Source organism: Malaclemys terrapin, chromosome 12 (assembly GCF_027887155.1).
Source record: "Malaclemys terrapin pileata isolate rMalTer1 chromosome 12, rMalTer1.hap1, whole genome shotgun sequence".
Taxonomy (NCBI): Eukaryota; Metazoa; Chordata; order Testudines; family Emydidae; genus Malaclemys; species Malaclemys terrapin.
The window spans coordinates 11,777,091-11,796,021 of record NC_071516.1 but is presented as its reverse complement, the minus strand read 5'-3'; the positions used below and the strand labels follow the sequence as shown (position 1 = coordinate 11,796,021).

General features: G+C 42.0%; 1 protein-coding gene across 1 annotated transcript in view; it reads left to right on the top strand.

Annotated features, from left to right (window-relative positions):
• The window catches only part of RAB22A (RAB22A, member RAS oncogene family), a 32,871-nt gene extending 14,586 nt beyond the window's left edge, over positions 1 to 18,285 (top strand). The window contains exons 6-7 of the mRNA XM_054046469.1: positions 7,740 to 7,849; positions 9,137 to 18,285. Of these exons, the coding sequence (XP_053902444.1) occupies positions 7,740 to 7,849; positions 9,137 to 9,234 (208 nt within the window). The 3' untranslated portion in view covers positions 9,235 to 18,285. The remainder of the gene's footprint in view (positions 1 to 7,739; positions 7,850 to 9,136) is intronic.
• Positions 18,286 to 18,931: the final 646 nt, after the last annotated feature.

Below are 18,931 nucleotides of genomic sequence, written 5' to 3'. Positions count from 1 at the left end.
TATAAGTTCAGATACAAGGTGATGGTACTAAATATTTGTTAGGAAGATTAAGGGATTTACCAAGCCATGAAAGATGTATAGTAATTAAAAAATGCAAGTCTTTTTTTTTAAAAACTAGTACAAGATGTCATGCCCATTTTAGAAAGGCTTGCGATGTCTGCAACACTTCATCTTATTGGCAAATGTTGATCCTTCTGGGAAAGTTTAAGTGGGTTTTTGCTGACTTGCTGATTCAGGTACCTTGTTACCCCGACCAATATAAGAGGGTGGGAGCTGCTTTGGGGAAAGTGGATCTAGAACATGGGCTGAAGTCCTGAGGAAGGAATTCTAGAGGCGGCCAAGTCTTGGAAAAGGTTTGAACTCAACTTCTTTATTACAGATGTCTGGTTAATGAAGCCAAGCCCCTGAATGAATGAGTTTGGATTCTACATAGTGTGTGGACTCTTTTCAGAGCAGGTTGGGAAAGGCACCTGCTCACACGCTTCTCCTTTGTTTATATTTTACTGCCACAGCTGGGATCTCAGCTAAAACAGGCAGATATGGTTTTTAAAGAGCCATTGCAGAGTTTGTTGACATTGATCCCAACGGAGATGGGACTGCAAAATTCAGTCACTGGTATTTTAAAAAATACTAAAATTTCAGTTACCTAACAAACACCAATATAAATCTTTAAGAAACATGTTTATATTCTCCAAGAATGAATTGATATGAAGTAAATGACTAAAAGCTAAATATTTGTAAGTCAAATACTGCATGCTTCGTAGTGGTCCTTGGTGTTGGTGAAGCCAAACCTAGTTCGGTCCCTCCTGATGGTTTGGCGCCTGATAACACCATAAGTTGTGCACAGGCTACTCCCCATTGAAACTGAGTGACAGGGTTCCTGAACTTTAATCAGTATTATACTTAAAATGCTGATGGTTTTGCATGACTTTTGGCAGTCTGACTTAGGACTTTGCTGCCATATGCAGTGTACATGCTACTCTAGAAATTTCAATTTTATTGACTAGAATTATAATTTTAAGATAGAAACTATTTAAACCTACATGTGATACTCCTGGGGGAATTCTGCACCAATAAATAGAAATTCTGCACACAATATTTTAAAATTCTACATATTTTATTTGTCAAAATAACACAATATTATCATACCAGTTTCAATTATTTTTGGTCATTTATTTCAGAATACCTGTCAGCAAGTATGTCTATAACAATACAGACAACAAAAAAAGATTCAAGAAATGTTTTTGACATATAGATTCCTTACTAGGCATCTTAATACAGAGCTCTGAGTAATAATTCATTTAAACTACAATACAGAACGGTATTGCACCCCTCAGAAGCAGTGCAGAGGCTTGTGAGAGTCGGGGTAATGGAAGAGCTCGGAGAGGGAAGTAAATTGCTGTGAAGGAGCCTGGGTGTGAACTTGGAGGATTGTTGGTTATGGGTGGGAAAAGTATGGAACGGGTACTTTGTGGGGGCAGAGCGGGATTGTTAGGGAGCTTCCCCCATGCAAACATTGGCTGACCCCTAGCCTCTCCCATTCAGTCAGGCACATCTATCCCTGTCCCCATGTATCCCTGCACCCCCATGTGGCCCTGCACCCCTCCCCCTGTCTCCATGTGACTCTGCCCCCCCCCCACCCAGCCACTCTCCTGTCCCTGTGTAGCTCTGCTCCCCTTCCCAGTCACGATGTGGCCCTGCACCTCTCTCTACTTCCATTCAGCTCCTGCCCCCGTCTGTCCTCCCCCACTAACCCTTATGAGCCCCTGTCTAATCCCTTCCCCCCCCCCCACCACCACTCCTGGCCAGCACCCCACACTGTCTGTCTCCCCATAGCACTGGCCTGGCCTGGCAGGTGCTGCGAAGAAGGCAGGTTCTTTCTCTTTGCTAGCTGGCTGGGAGCTTCTGCTGTTCCTGCACCATAGCACCCTCTGGTGGGCAAAAGGTGGAACTGCAGCAACATTTCAGCAGAAGCTTTTTTCTGCACAAAAAATTAAAAATATGCACGGCTCATTAATTATGCACGCATGCAGTAGGACAGAATTCCCCCAGGAGTAATGTGAAATAGCATTGTGACTTAAGGAATTTTAGCACTTACTGCCAGTCACACTGTAACTAAAGTTGCAGAACAATTTCCATTATATTTGCATTTGTTTTAATTCCATTTTTGGCTGAAATTCTGCCCTAAGGGGAAGTATTCTCTTAAAGCCTCAGGTAATGTTGGTTTTTTGTTGGGTGGCTGGGTGGGTGTGTTTTGCTGGGGCAGGAGCGTGACTATAGTGCACTGTATTTTATAAAACTCAGACAACTTGGAAACAGTTGAATATGAAACTTGAAACGTAGAGTCCTTTGTGAGAAACATGTCCTTGACCAGTTTTGGAGAAAAAAATTGTTAGAAATCAATAAGGTGTTTTGATGTGTTTGAAAATTGTACTGGGTATTGACAATAGACAATTTCACTGAGTCTGAGAGTTTGCATTGCTTTCAGGAGGTTGAGAGCATGCATGTTTCCCTGAAATGTGCACTTCTCAATGCATATTAATAACTGCTGACTAGACCCTGACAAGGCAAGACAGCATGCACACTGAATATAAAGACAACTGAATGCAAAAATAATACAGTAATGTGGCATCAATAGTTCTTCTTTGAGTGCTTGCTCATGTCGATTCCATTCTAGGTGTACGTGCGCGGCCATCAGAGATTTTTGCCTTAGCGGTATCCGTAGGGTCGGCAGTGGCGCCCCCTCGAGTGCTGCACTCATGCGTCAGTATATCAATCACCGCCAGCCCTACACCTTCTCAGTTCCTTCTTACCGCCCATGGTGGTTAGTCGGAGCGCCTTTCTTGCATAGCAAGGGCTAGCGGTTTAATCTCTACTGACTTTAAGCCTTAGGACCTTGTAAATAGTTTGTTTATAGTAGTTAGCGTTAAGTAGTTAAGTGTAGTTAATAGTTAAAACTATAGTCCCAGCGGGGACTTTGTCCCAGGCGACCATGCCCTGGTCTCCCGGGTTTAAGCCCTGCATGGACTGTAACAGGCCTATGCCTGTAAGTGACCCCCATAGCAGCTGCCTCAAGTGCTTGGTGGAATCACACGTGCCGTATTTGTAAAAACTTTCGGCCCAAGACTTGGAGCAGGATATTCGTTTGCGAGCTCTCATCATGGAGTCTCCCTTTTGTCCGGCTTCCGAGCCGTCCCACCAAGACTCACCAAGTACCTTGGCCTCAGTGCACCCCCAGCACCCGGCTCCGCCCAGCACCGCTCCCCGTTGTCGGTGCCCAAAAAGAAAGCAAGGAAGTACTGCTCCCTGGCACCAAGCAAGAGACCCAATTTGGGCCGCCTGGCCATTCCAGAGCCATGTATACATGCCTCCCCGGTTGGGGCTCTTAGCCCATTAAAAGGTCCACCACCAACTCCTGGGAGCGGTATGGGACCCAAACACCTGACTGCACCGATGCCTTCCCAAGCTCCCCCAGCGCTGAGAGAACAGAGGCCTCCACCCACGCCATGGACACAGCACGTGCCACAGGAAATGGGAAAGGCTCCCCACGAGGGCAAGCCAGCCGCTAAGAACCTTCAGGGGGCAGTAGAATGCCACTGATTCTCTCTTCCCCTCTCCCCCCCCCCCCCCCCCCCCGAGACAAGACAGCGTCTCCACCTCTGCACAGCAGATTGGTGAAGTTGCATCTCATATCCTCTGGGGCTCACCCTTGGTCACCAGCACCGCGATCGTGGTCCCCGCCGTCTCACCACAGATCACCTAAAGGGAGGCACCGGTCTCCGTACTACCAACACTGTTGGCCCTCCCGTCAGTCGTCGTCTTGGCACAGATTTTGCTCGCCTGCCCCGTGGGAGCACTCCCCGTCGCATCTCCAGTCCCACCAGTACTGGGCCGCTCGATACTGGCACCAATCCTCTTATTCTGGGCACCAGTCAGCGATGGTCAGCAGGCAGACTCAGGCGGCGATGGCCCCTGAATTCCTCCAGCATGGAAGGGCAGTTCAGCCCCTCACCCAGACTCCACCTGTGCAATAGGGCACTTGGAGCCATGTTGACCTCAACGGCACTGCCTTCGCAGCACGGCCAGTGGCCAGCGCAGTGGCCTTATTGGAGCACATAGGGAGTGCTGGTCATGGCAATACCCCCTTTGCACCGCTCATCTGCCACCACCTCAGAGCATCAGTTAGCAGCACCAATGGCACTGGGCTGGGTGCATGAGGCACTCTAAGAGGTCGAAGCAGAGGAGACTGCACCCACCCCAAACCTCCCTCCCCCACAGGAGACGATGCCCCCGGGCCTCCCCTGGTGGTACAGTCATCGTCTTCGTTCCCGGACGAGGCGGTTGCAGAACCCTCAAGGGCCAGCCCGCCAGATGATTTTAAAGAACACCAGACCCTGCTTTGACAGGTGGCCAAGAACTTGGGCCTAGAGGTGGAGGAGATGGCCGAGCAGGCAGACACCTTGTTCGACGTCCTCTCAGCCTCTACCCGTGTCGCACTAGCATTCCTCAAAATTCCCAAGGCCCTCTGGCAAACCCCATCCTCTATCCCTCCCACCTGCAGAAGGGCCAAAAAGAAGTACTTTGTCCCAGCCAAAGGATTTAAATATCTTTATACCCACCCTCCCCCGGGCTCACTAGTTGTCTCTGCAGCCAATGAAAAAGACAAGCAGGAGCTCACCAGCTCAACTCTCAAAAACACAGAGGACAAAAGACTGGACTTGTTTGGGAGGAAAATGTATTCAACTGGCAGCCTGCAATTCCAGGTGGCAAAACATCAGGCCCTCCTAGGCAGATACAATTTTAACTTATGGGACTCCCTCCATAAGTTCAAGGAGTACCTCCCGCAGGGTTTAGCCCAAGAATTCGGTGCTGGGAGGAGGAGGGCGCCAGGGTGACTAAGTGCTCCCTCCAAAAGGCGTAGGACATGGCTGACTTGGCAGCTAGGTAGCTGCTTCGGCAGTGGTTATGGGGTGCAGCTCGTGGCTTCAGACCACCGGCCTCTCCCAAGAGATGCGGACCTCGATCCAGGACCTCCCATTCAATGGGAACGGTCTTTTTTCAGAGCAGATGGATGCGAGGCTGCATGGATTAAGACACTCGGGCCAGAGGAGTGAAGCCACCCTTCACTCGCTGGGCATGCATAAGCCCTAGTCTGCCCAGGAACAGTTCTGGCTGCCCTTGCCGCCAAGGCCTTGGCAGCGTAGTCGGGGCCTGCAAGGGGAAGGGATAGGCACATAAGTTACAATCGCCGCCACCCTTCCTCCTCCCGCTCACCTGAGCAGCCCGGCCTGGGGGCCAGAAGCGCTATTTTGAGGGTGCGCTCGAGAGCGACTTCCCCTCCTAGCTATACTCCCCTGCCTCTCCTTCCCCCACCAGTCAACTCCCAGGATCCACCCTGTTCTTTCCTTGACTGTCTTCGTTCCTACTGCTCTGCCTGGGTGCGGGTCATCTCGGGCTGCTGGGTGCTGGACAGAGTGTCACAAGGCTATACCCTGCAGTTTTTGGCCACCCCTCCCTCCCATTCTCCCACCCTTTTTCCTCTTCCTCTTCACAGACCCTTCTCATGAGCAACTCCTCATTCAAGAGGTCAAGAACCTCCTGCGCCTAGGGGCAGTGCAGGAGGTCCCTTGGGACACGACAGGAAAGGGGTTCTACTCCCATTATTTCTTAATCCCGAAAGCAAAAGGGGGCCTCAGACCATTCTGGACCTGTGACACTTCAACAAGTCTCTCAAGAAGTTGAAGTTTCGCATGGTCTGCGTGGCCTCCATCATCCCCTCCCTGGATCCGGGAGACTGGTACGCCACCCTCGACTTGAAGGAGGAATATGGAAATAAGCGAAGATCAGACATTTCCTCTATTTCATTGTGGGCGGATGCCATTTCCAATTCACGGCGCTCCCCTTTGGCCTCTGATTGGCCCCAAGGGTCTTCACAAAATGTATGGCACCAGTAGCCATTTACCTGAGACATTGAGGGGTCCAGATCTTCCCGTATCTCGACGATTGGCTCATCAAGGGCAGGTCTCGGGAACAAGTACAGAGAAGCCTCTATCTGGTGCGTTCCACCTGCCGCAACCCGGGCCTATTGGTAGACAAGAAAAAATCCACCTTAAGGCCAGTCCAATGAATAGAGTTAATTGTGGTGGTGCTCGACTCCACGCTAGCCAGAGCCTTCCTTCCAGAGTCGTGTTTTCAGGCCATGCCAGACCTGATCTGCTATGTGAAGAACAGCCCGTTCGCCATGGCTCACACCTGCCTGTGGTTGTTGAGCCACATGGCTGCCTGTACATACGTGGTCAGTCATGCCCAGCTCCATCTCTGGTCTCTGCAAGTATGGCTGGCATTAGTTTACATTCCCAACAGGCACAACCCAGACCGAATAGTCAGGGTGCCAGATCACGTCCTATCGTCCCTGGATTGGTGGATGAACCCCGGGTCGGTGTTGCAGGGAGTTCCCATCACAGTCCCAGCCCTGTTGCTGACCCTGATCTCCGATGCTTCGGACCTGGACTGGGGAGCTCACCTGGGCAAGCTCAGCACGCAAGGCTGCTGGCTGCGAGACGATCTGGCCCTCCATATCAATGTCACGGAGCTCAAAGCGGCTTGCTTGGCCTGCCAGGCTTTCTTACCCCACCTGAGGGGCAAGGTGGTGCAGGTCCTCACTAACAATACTGCCGCGATGTATTACATCAACAGGCAGGGCAGATCCAGGTTGTTGACCCTTTCCCAAGAAGCTATCCACCTTTGGGACTTTTGTGTGCGGCATGCCATTCAGCTGGTAGCCACACAGCTGCCCGGGACTAGGAACGTGTTTGCAGATTGCCTCAGCAGGACCTTCTCGTCTGACCACTAGTGGTCGCTCCATCCGAAGGAACCAAGAGGACGTAGGGCCGGCGGCACCTGATATACTGACACGTGAGCGTGGCACTTAAGGGTGCACCACTGCCGACCCTACAGATACCGCTAAGGCAAAAATCTCTGACGACCGCACATGTGGGCACGACACACTTAGAATGGAATGGACATGAGCAACACATCTCGAAGAACAACAGTTACGAAAAGGTAAGTACCGTTTTTTCCTAGTTAACTTTAGTTTCCTGACCCCTCAAAGCAAAATTAATTTGTATGTATTTTCTACTCACATTTACAATAAATGTGAAGCTTGACATTAGTGTTAAATATCTACCATAAAATATATAGGGTGTGCCAGGCCTGTGGGAACCTTTTCATTTCCTGTCTCTTTTGTCTGTACAATCTGAACGTTTTAAACTCTGCTTGTACAGAACATTGCGGTGATGCAGAATATTAGGGTTTGTAAACAAAGTCTGGATTCCTACTGAATGAGCTGGATATTAGAAGTAACATGTTTTTTTCCGATAATTTGAGCTTTTTTTATGCGAATAAAGCCCTCCCTTCCCCCTCGGCTGACTTCAGAGCTGCATTCTGGCACTCTTAAGAAATCACATCCATATTTTCCAGAGAGGAAAATGGTGGTGGCTGTTGAATTTATATGATGGTGCTGTCCAAATACTGTTGTTCAGGCCACACTATTGTCCAGTTCTTGGGGTTACGTAAAAGAAGAGCTGAGGATAGAAATTGAACTCTCCATGAGGAATGGGATGCCAAACAGTTGAAACTAAATCACTTTTTGAAATTACTGTTAAGTAGCGAGCCAATTTTTCTAAAATTGGGATAATTAATGTTTCTGCTTTGTTCACAATGTTTTCTTTTCTTTTTAGAGAAGTCATGGAAAAAGACGCTAAAGACTATGCAGATTCCATCCATGCCATATTTGTAGAGACCAGTGCTAAAAATGCAATTAACATAAATGAACTCTTTATAGAAATTAGTAAGTACTTCTTTAGTTAACACTTTTTTTCTCTGAAGGAAGCCTAAGCAGAAACTTGACTACTGCATTAGTTTGTAGTTCTAGTTTGCTGAGAGTACATTGGGTTCATATTTGTCACCACTGGTAGGGATACAAGACTGCAAGATGATCTGCTGTTTTCTGGTCTTCTTATGACCTCTAAAAGCTTCTGCCTAGAGATTCTAAACCTACTATGATGATCTATATCACTGGATAAATAGCAAGCAGGTCACTGTCATAAAAGTCAGTGTCATCTTATCCTATCTGTTGGTGAATGTTTCAATTAGTAGTTCAAGGTCACTGAAGGGTGAGGGAAAGAAATGCACGAGGGATACCAAAACCTTCACAAATACAGAAGGGGAAATAGTATTTCCAATCAGAGTACTGTGTTTAGATTTGATTAGGGGAATGTATTATCCAAAGCATCATTGGCTAATGGTGAGAGTAATTTTGTAATTATCACACAACAATTACTAAATGTGATTTAAAACAAAGCATTTTTGTGAGGATTCCCTTTAGGAAATTTGATAACCCTGTCCCTCAATTAGACCACAAATAATTTTTTTCTACATTATTCCAAATTGACTTTTACATGGAAGAAATGCAAACTGTACCCACAAGGGAATACAGTGCAGTACTGCACTCTTATAGTGAGGATTTGAGTTGTAATTCAGATGGCTATAATAAATACTGGACACTTATGTGCAAATATCTCTCAGCTTTTGTCTTTTGAGTCAAGTAAACAATATAAAATTAGAGGCAATCCTTGCATAAACACATCAGAGTTGTCAAATGATTGTGAAGCTATTTAATGTTTTTTACTTTAAACTAAAACAAATTTAAAGACTCATGGAAGTAATTAAATATTTTGTTTACTACTGACTTTAACTACAACTTCGATTCTTTTATAACTATTTAAGGAAATCAGGAAGCTATTTTTCTTATGCATTTAGTTGATTTTGAATAAATGTTGATGCTTGAAAAATGCCAAACCAGATCATGTTGTTTAAGCATTAAACTTAGGGATATAGGGTGAGATCTGATGCACTACTCTGGCACTTTTACACAGAGAAAAGGAGTCGTAAAAGCCCCATATCTATTCAGGAAAGAAGGGAACCTGCCCTTACAAGGGGCTCCCTCCAAAGTCCAATCCATTGGATTAAACGCTTTTTGCAAATATCAGATGCTCTGTAAAAGTAGTTTCAATAATTAATGTAACTCTTGCTAAAACTTTTTTTTTTTTTTTTTTTTTTTCCCCTCTCTTTATAGGTCGTAGAATCCCATCAACTGACACCAACCCCCCATCTAGCGGTAAGGGCTTCAAACTTAGAAGACAGCCTTCAGTGACAAAACGCAGCTGTTGTTGACTGATACTTTAGAAAATCAGACTTGTTTTGAAAGTAGGTGGTCTTGGAAGCTAATAGTTTATGTTGGGTATATATTATTGGTCTTAGAACTTATCTGCCTGATGTTCATACTTCAAGGTCCCACAAAAATGGACCAGCTCATCTGACATCTGTATGCTCACAGAAGAGACTGCAGTCATGATAATGTCAGCCTGTTTACTTACAACATATATAGTGTCTCTTGTATTCAAAGGGAATCCATCATCAGTTCTTTGGCCTTGCGTGAAAGGAATGTTGACATATGGATGGTAGGACTGAAATGTTTAATAGTTTTGTAATCAACATTATATGTAATGTTTTTTGTAAAAGGGAAATGAGCACTTTTGTGATCCAGAGGGATGAGGAAGGGGGAAGAAACAGCCCTGTTGAAATAGTGACTTTAATTTTAAGGCTATTCTGCTACCCTTTCAATTGTTATAATGAGCATTATTTTAAATATAATTGTAGCTAATCCAAAGTACAGTGAGGCAATTTGTTGTAGATGGCTACAAAATAAGTTACTGATAAAAATGAGCAAATCAGCCCATCCAGTCCCCAGATCCCACTTGCACTTTTTATTTAAAGGTATTATGAACAAACAAGCAATGAATTTTAAACCATAGACAATCTTACCTTTTCATGCTGGCTTAATCATTTAAAGGCAAACTGATACATTTATAAGCACCTATTTGTTTTTAGTAAGCATTTTTTACTATTAAAAATGGTGGTCGAAGAGAACCTAGCTAAAACTCTTTCTAAATTTAAACTTGAGCATGACTGACTGACAACAGGTGCCGTCAATAGTTCTAGTAAGACTTTAATATTTTGAGGGAAAGCTCTTTATTGCTTTGCATGTGTAAAGTGTTTGTACTATATTTATGAGACCAATGCCTAAAGTATTATAAATTATGTAAAAGCAGTTGAGAAATCAGCTTTCTTCAGTCTTTCCATTCCTCACCCATTGATAGAATCTCTGGGGATCTCCAACAATTCTGTCCCTGCTTGTGAGGTCTTACATTGCAATCAGTGACCTCTTCCAGAAGAAGGTTGGCTGATGCTCCCCTCCTATCACATCTGCATTTCTGCTTGAAATGTTTGGTAGATGTCGCTGTTGGTGAAGCATGTGGCTTGTCCATTGAGCAGATCACCTCTGCAGTGCACCCAATCCTTGCTGGCTGAGGCACAAAAACACAAACAGGAAACCAAATCCAAGTCACGTATGGTAGCGTAGATCGTTACCTCTTGGTTCCTGGTCTAGCCCAAATAACTTTTTAATTACTTGGCATTTTTTTAAGCAAATCAGCTTTTAGCTTAAGTTGTATTGTTTTTCTTACATTTTATATTAAACTATAAATTGACCGTATCCTATTACGCTATTTTCATTATTTATTTTTCGTTTCCTCCAGAGCTAGTGGAGAACTTCTTATTTTTAAAGAAAGAGCCTAATAAAGTATTTTCAATATTTGAGTTTAAGTTTTGATATTGAAGTTAAAGCCATGTCTGTGATATTTGTTCCTGATTTGTAATTTGGCATTCTACAATCTTAAGTATTTTAGCTGAAGGAAATTTCAAAGAATAAGTAGGAAATGAAACAGCTTATATTTCAGATTAAATCATATTCAGAATCCTTGTTTCAAAGCTCTCCTCAAGCAAACTATTTCACTATTATAGTAACTTAGTGTGATAGAAAGCATATTCTGAATGGGGTTAATAGGCTTTAATGAAATGTTGGGGTTAAAACTTCTTAAGACCAAGATTTCAAAATGTGGCCTCTATCTGTGGGTATGCAGTCCTTTGAGCGTGCACTTCTGTTTGCTGCAGTAGCATACACGTGCTCAAACTTCCTGCATGTGCAGATGGGTTACGAGCATATGAAGTCTATTGTGTGTACCCAAAAAGTTGCATGCACATAAATGGAGGCTGGTTTGAAGCCCCTATGAAAAAAATTGCCCTAACAAAGAATCTTACAATAAAGACAGAATAATTATGTATTGGTGTGCAGCATGGTTCAGCCTAAAATATATAATAATACGATTGAAATCTTTGGGTGGCATTTGAAGCAATAGATTATAAGCATAAAGTTTTGTAAAAGCTATGATAGTGTTCTATCAAAGCAGGCTAGCAACTGACCACTTAATTATATATAGTTACTCAAAGCCCTTGCACAATGGCAATCATTGAATGCCAAACTTGTTTGAAAGTCTTACTCTGTCTTCAGTTAACCAACTGGCAGGGTTCTAATAAATAACAGACCGGGATGTGGTTATCCACTTAATGAAGATAGATTAAAAAATTTTGATTTCAAAGCTAGTCCAAAAAAGATGTCAAGCAGTATACTCATCTGGCACTTCAGTATACTTTTGTAGCAGAGTTCCCTTTCAGGATAACACAAAATATATTTCTCTTTAGGGTTGGGGGGTGTTTACTTGGAAGCATCAGCTCACCATTTTGTAATGCTGGTTTTGTAATCTTGTATTATCACTGTAACCCCACACTGAAAATATTTTGTACCCTTCGATTACAAATAATTGCTTTTTGTTCCAGTTTCTTATCTAAAGATAAGATTCAGTATATACTTACAGTAGGTTCTGTCGAGCTGCTACTACACACCATATTTTGTTATCCTATGGTTGCATGGTGTCACGGTTCTACCTGTAAGCTGTTGATGTTGGCAGTGCTTCAGAAGTCTCCTTCCCCATTCCACACCAAGGCATTAGGTACCTTTACTATCTTTAATATAATATGTTCACCTGCCTTGGATTTCTTCAGGCTTGTTAATGGTGTTTGAGCATAAGAATTTTATTGTACACCTCTACCTTGATATAACGCTGTCCTCAGGAGTCAAAAAATCTTACCGCGTTATAGGTGAAATCACGTTATATTGAACATGCTTTGATTCACCGGAGTGCGCAGTCCTGCCCCTCCCCCGGAGCACTGCTTTACCGCGTTCTATCCGAATTCATGTTGGATTGGGTCGCGTTATATCGAGGTAGCAGTGTAAATCTGACCAGTGTCCAGACGTTGAACAGCATATTAAAAAAACAAATATCTGTGAAAGATCAATAACATCTCTCATGCAGAAGATCCGTTCAGGGACCTGCAAACAGATTCACACCCTCTAAATTATCACTTCAGTGTCCTTGCACATAAAAGTATAGGTTTAAACTCCATTATCTCCTCTCTGAGAATAACTGGCTTAACTCCACCTATAAAATATGCATTACTTGAAAAGAAGATATTTGACTATAGAATTGTAGTAATAGTCTTACAATAGAATCCCCAACTAGGATCCAGTGACGCCATATAACCATATCTCTTCTTAGTAAATCTTTAAAAACTTGAGAAATGTCCAAGGAAAAGCCCCTCTTTTTGGCCAGCGTTTGTTTTTTTCCAAATACAGTTTGGCATATGGTAAATTTGATCATGGGCAAGATAGACTAAGATTTATACATCCTCTTCTCTAACAAGCCAGTCCTATATCCTTCCTCCTCTGACTAAATCTTGATGCCTCGTAACTCTTCTTCCTTTTACTTTTTTAAATCTACACAAGTGAAATTTCTCTATAGCTCTACCTGCTTGAATGAGATATCAGTGTAGTTTTTTTCCCTTTGTGCAATTAAGTCTTCTGATTCTGAATCACCCACTGTTAGACTTAACTTGACCATTTCCATGCCTTCATTATCAGATTACCTAAAAATAGTTTCATAAACATTAGCTGCCACAAAGTGTCTTGCTAGTATCAGGCCTGTTTAAAATGTGTCAGAATGCTGAGAGCTAAATTCTTTTGATCCCAGATCCCAACTTGATTGTTCACTTGAAATTATCTGGAAGCTGAAATACAGTTACATGAGTAAACATCTCCCTGGATCAGAGACACCCATGTAGTTGAGTGTTTGGCTTGGTGCGGTTTCATCTCTGGCAGAGCTACGTAGCTTTCCTGCAAATTCTACTGTATCAGTGCATCTCATCAAGCCATCAGCCTTCAGGCTTGTCTACAGTTAAATTTATAGCGCTCTAACTTGCTGGCTCAGGGGTGTGGAAAAATCACCCCCCTGAGCGCAGCAAGTTTGAGCGCTTTAAAGCGCTAGTATGGACAGGCTCCGAGCGCTGGGAGAGCTCTCTCCCAGCACTCGCGCATGACCACATTCACACTTCAAAGTGCTGCCGTGGGAGCGCTCCCGCGGCAGCGCTTTGAAGTTTCTAGTGTAGACGTAGCCTTCATATGTGCTGCACAGTGTTCAGCTGAAGTTACTTACATTTTTTGTCCCTAAATAACTTTTAAGTCTGTTCTTTCGGAGGTACTGAGCATCACTGGTTCTAGTTGACTTTCTAAAAACACTCTCTTCTCTGAAGTAGGAGATCAGATGCTCAGCACTTCTAAGGTCTCAACTTTTTAAATGACTGAAATGCACTCTTGAAAATTTAGCCTCTGATATTCTCAAAGGGAATGGATTTTTTTGAGGTATGATTTGAGTAATGGATGAAAGTAACATTATCCTCTCTGTAGCACACGCATGTCTTTCAGTAATGATCCTATGCATCTTTTCGAAACTGACAAAGTGGAAACATTTCAGCTCTTTCTTCAGACTGTGGACAAGACTTAGTTGTTTTTCAAATGAAGTGCAAAAGTGTAGCAACTATTGGCTGATATGTCTAAGATCAAGCTGGGAGCTTGATAAGCATGCTTCTAAATTTTTGGGGGGCTAAATCCCACAAAACTACAATGAATTGAACTCTTTAGTCCCAAATATATGCTTAGAAACTGCTTCTCTGATGTATGTGGCTTTACAGTACCATGTTTTTGTGCACCTGCTGAGATCCTCCTACTAAGCCTCTAAATGGACATGCTCTGCTAGTGTACTTACTTTAACAAAAGGCAGAAACATTCCTGTTTTTTTTTCTTTTTTCTTTTTCTAGAGGCAAAATTATTGAAAATCCTCTGGAAGCTAGGAATCGGAGTTCTCTTGGGAGTTAACAGTTTTTGCTACCAAGAAGTTCAAAATTCTTGAGCTATTTGTTGAAGCTTATTAGAAAAACCACATCTTGTATTAATAGCTTATTTATTTGTTTTGCCTATCTTTAAACTTTAAATTGATGCAGCCCTTAACTTCCAGTGAAATCAGTAGTATTTTTTGCTTGAAGTGCTACAGGGTCTGGTCCTTAATGTTTTTGATGGGGGCATTCTCTGCAAAATAAACCCTTTATGTGACTATATGTAATACGAATATAACATTCCTACAAGCACATGTGATGGGAGTATTTCTCCTCCTTTAAGATGGTGTAGTTGGAAAATATGATAATCGCTATATTGTTCTGGAAACATCATTCTTTAAATTGGTCAGGAGACTGGGCATTCGTTGTTCACTGGCCAGCTCTCATCAGGGAGCCATCTCCTTCGTAGATCGTAAAGCCTTCAATTTAGTTGCTGAAAATAAAATCATTCAAGGTGACTATCTTGCATGATTTAAAAGCTAGCCTCGACAGGCTCTTCATGAAGATGTTAAATCTAAACTATTCCGTATTTAATATTACTGGAGACAAAAAAGAAGCTTTATCAGTGATGTTTGGATGACTTCTCTCCCTGTGGAAGTGTCTCTAGTATTTATTGAGAATGAGGTTTTATATTTTTGGTGTGTTGACTACTTTGGGAATTGCAGATTTACAGGAGATGCTGTCTGAACTCCATCGCCTGTCACTCCTCCTTTAGTGAGCCTTGCTTATAAATAGCAATAACTAAATAAAAGTAAAAATTCAAAGCAAATTTTTTTTTAAAGGGCAAGAATTTGGATTAGTCATAGACCTACTGTTACTAGCACCATCCCAGACCACATCTTATTTGTTCAAATAATTTCAGGTTAAACCACGAGGAGTCCTTGTGGCACCTTAGAGACTAACAAATTTACTTGGGCAAAAGCTTTTGTGGGCTAAAACCCACTTCATCAGCTGCATGGAGTGAAAAATACAGTAAGCAGTATTATATATGAAAAGATGGGAGTTGCCTTACCAAGTGTGTGTGGGGGGGGGGGGAAATCAGTGCTAAGGAGACCAATTCAATTAGGGTTGAAGTGGCCTATTCTCCACAGCTGATTACTTTTGTAGTGCTAACGAGGCAATGCAATCATGGTGGACGTGGCCCACCTCCAACAGTTGACCAGAAGGTGAGAGTATCAGCAAAGGGAAAATTTACTTTTTGTAGTGACCCATCCACTCCCCGTTACTCACTTGAGGATCCTGGAAGCTTCCAAAAATTGATCAGGTTTATTAGTCATCCCAACACCACAGAGATAAGAACTAAATAAATGTCTAGGTTGATTTTTGCACTCTTCTAGCAGTCTGAGTTCACAAATAATATTCTCTTCATGCATTCTTATGGAGCTACAGTCAGTCACTTAATAGAAGAACCATGTGTCCAGAACCAAACTACATAAAAGATGACTATAAAATTCTACAAAGAAAACTGACAAGATGAATGTTCATTTTACATTCCCAGCTGTATGTTTTATTAGACAACAAAAAACTTGTTGCGTGTAGAAATGAGATGTTGGCATGTGGATGTTTGAGGCAAAAATAAAATATGGCTTCTAGGATAAAAGATCTGTAAGCTGTCAGTTGTTCTTTCTGGCCAAAGAATGTGACAGCAGATGCCTTGTCAAGTGGCTCCAACTTGTGGGAGGAAGCAAGTTTGAAACAACGTTTTTCGGTTTCTTGTGTAAGAATCCATGTGCCAAATCGTACTTGCCTATAATTTCAGAAAAATGCCTTCTGATTCTCTGGAGCGTCGAGAAATAAATGCAGATCTTCTTCCTGGTAATACAGCTGGAACCAAAGATGCCGAACTTGGTTATACATTTTTGACCTTCCTGAAGTTTATCCAGGCAGTGTCATAGAAAGGAAATCCTGTAGAGGGTGTTCGGAAGAAAACTTCTAGATAGATTTGAAGCCAGAGTCTATCTTAACCTGAAATCCTTACTGGCAGCAGAAGTTTTTCTGAGACCCTAACTGATGGTCCCATACTGTAATGTACATTGTAGGGCTGTACCTCCTGGGTCTGACTGTGGTTTAGGGCCAGATTTTCAAGAGATCAATGTAGGTGCCTAAATGAAGTGGGCAGATTTTTCAAAAATTCTCCATCTGACAACAATAACAGTTGCTAAATGCTGAAGGCTTCTGGAAATCTTGCTCCTAATGTTGACAACCTGTAGTGTGAGCATAACTATTTAAAATTGGATCAAATTTTTAAGACTGATGGTTGGCTTTTTCTTTTCACTTCCACTGGTAGAGTGATCCAGTGGAAATAGGGGAGGTGACATGAGTGGCTGCCATGTGCCCCTCTTCCTCACCTGTGGGTTTCTCTACATGAGGCATATGATCTAACCTCTAAAGATTACAACAGAATTTGTTGAAACTACTCTAATTCCAGGACACTTACAAGATTTGGCATTCTTCCAAAAGGAACAATTGTTGACTTTTCCCTTATGTTATCTAAGAATTTGGGGTTGGCCATATTATAATCCCCAAAATTGGTCTTCACTTTTGTGGTAAAGAAATCCATTACCTCTGAATCTATTCAAAGGTATTTTTATTTTGTCTTTAGATGTGATTTAATTTTTCTTTGCTTCATTCTTGTTACCCTTCTTTGCCTAGGTACTGTAATTTTTCAGATGTTGGAAGATAAGCCACTCTTCTCTCTAGCCTTACTTTTTCTTTCTAGTAATTCCATCCAGTTATTGCTCTTGAACATATTTTAACCCTTTACTTGAGTAGTCAGTGAAGATGGGTTCACTTCTACTTTCGTGTCTTGTTTTGTTACTCGTGTTATGATTTGTATTTTCCATGAAGCTATACTGTACCTTAAACCTATTATGTTTTCTTGACATCTTGCACTATGCTGCAAGGGATTCGGGTTGTAAGGGGTGACAGATCTTTTTCTTCTTCTTGAAGCATCTGCCATAGCAGCAAATATTTGTAAACAAAATGGTAATTCATTAGTACTGCCTTGCAAAACTGTTGTGAAAACATAGCAGCCAAGACACATACATCTACATCCTCCTGGGATGATGTAGGCAGTGTTACTCCTTTGCCAAAAACATTACTCACCTAGGATGGGCAAAGTTTTGCAAGACTTTGTTAATAAGACTTACAAATGATTAACTTTTGTATTCTTGAATACAGGGTAATGAGGCTGACAGATACTGTGTATGTGGCACACCATGTGCTCATGGAGCACAGTGATGGAAACGGTACAAAGACCTATATAGAATGTGTATAATACATTGTCAAATGTGTTTTATTCTTCTTCAGGATGAAGAAATCATTCCACATGTCTTAGGGTTTTTTTTTTTTTAGTTTAAATAAAAAAGGAAAGCATTTAAATTCCTGTGATTATGGCACAAAAGTAAAAAATCTTGATTAAGCATATAATTCTTGCAGTATAAGTGTTTTGTCTATAAACATTAATTTTTCCCATTTATCTTTGTACCAGCAATTCTGGTCCTTCTTAAGAATGTTCTGCCTTTAAAGACTATGTTGGGGGTTAACCTGGTGTAAGGGTTAAAAGGTCTGTGCCTTCTTACTTAACATCCATTACTAAAACAAAATATAAGCTCAAAGTTACAAAAGCATTTGTAGTACTGTAAAGTGCACAAATTTACAACCATTGCTTCACTGCATGAAATATAGTCTGATTACTAGTGATGAAATATTGTAAGAATGAATTGCCAAGCTTATGAATGTTTTGAGACTTGATTTTTTTTTTTTTATGGTCTTCTCTTGGGCTGGTCCTGAGTGTACACAGTAAGTCTGTATTGTTGGTTTGTAGATGCTAATGAAGAAAGCTAGACTTCTTATCTCTCTTTTTAGTTTGTATTGTTATAGTACGTACTCTGCAAATGAGTTGGCATATTGTAAACTGCTTTGTTTCAGCTTAATCATTCATAATAAACTTTTATAATAACATGCAAAATCACTACCAATGTGATGTATTGTGCAAAAAAGGTGTAAACATTTTATTAATAAAATGTTTTTATAAATGTGCTGGCTTGGTTTCAACAATTTCCCTATCTAAGTTCTCAAAAATATTGTTACATCGCACTATGTACAGCATAGTGTGTAGGAAGAAGGTTGTAGGAAATACCCCAAGGAAAATGAGAGTACAGATAATACTTCAAACATATAATTTTTAAAAACAATGCTACACCTACCATCATCCATCGAAAAGTTGAATCTTTGTTGCAGATGCACACACTAGGCAACACAAGACAAAGTTGCACAAAAGGAGAGAGTGAGTAATAACAAAGACAGGAAATGCAGCATCTGTCTTTAATGCTTCCTTTCACTTGCAACCTAGCCTCTGAGGAAAATATAGACCATCAGAGTTTCATCAGCCACTCCAAGACCTGGCAAACATTTACTAGTCTCAGGTTGTTTAATGCATTGCTTTTAGCTTGCTTTTCTAGTTGCAGGCTCACAGAAGTGTTACACAAGCTGGTATTATTTTGATTGGGTAAACCAGAACTTTTGTTAAACTGCAGTTTTTTTAAAAAACAAACAAACAATGGTTTTGTATCATGTCTTTTAAAAAAAAAAGGGGGGGGGGGCATTTATTAGTCAAATGTTACCTAATGAAACTATATATTTATGCCCAGGTCTTCAGTGTCTGTACAAGAACATAGATTAAACC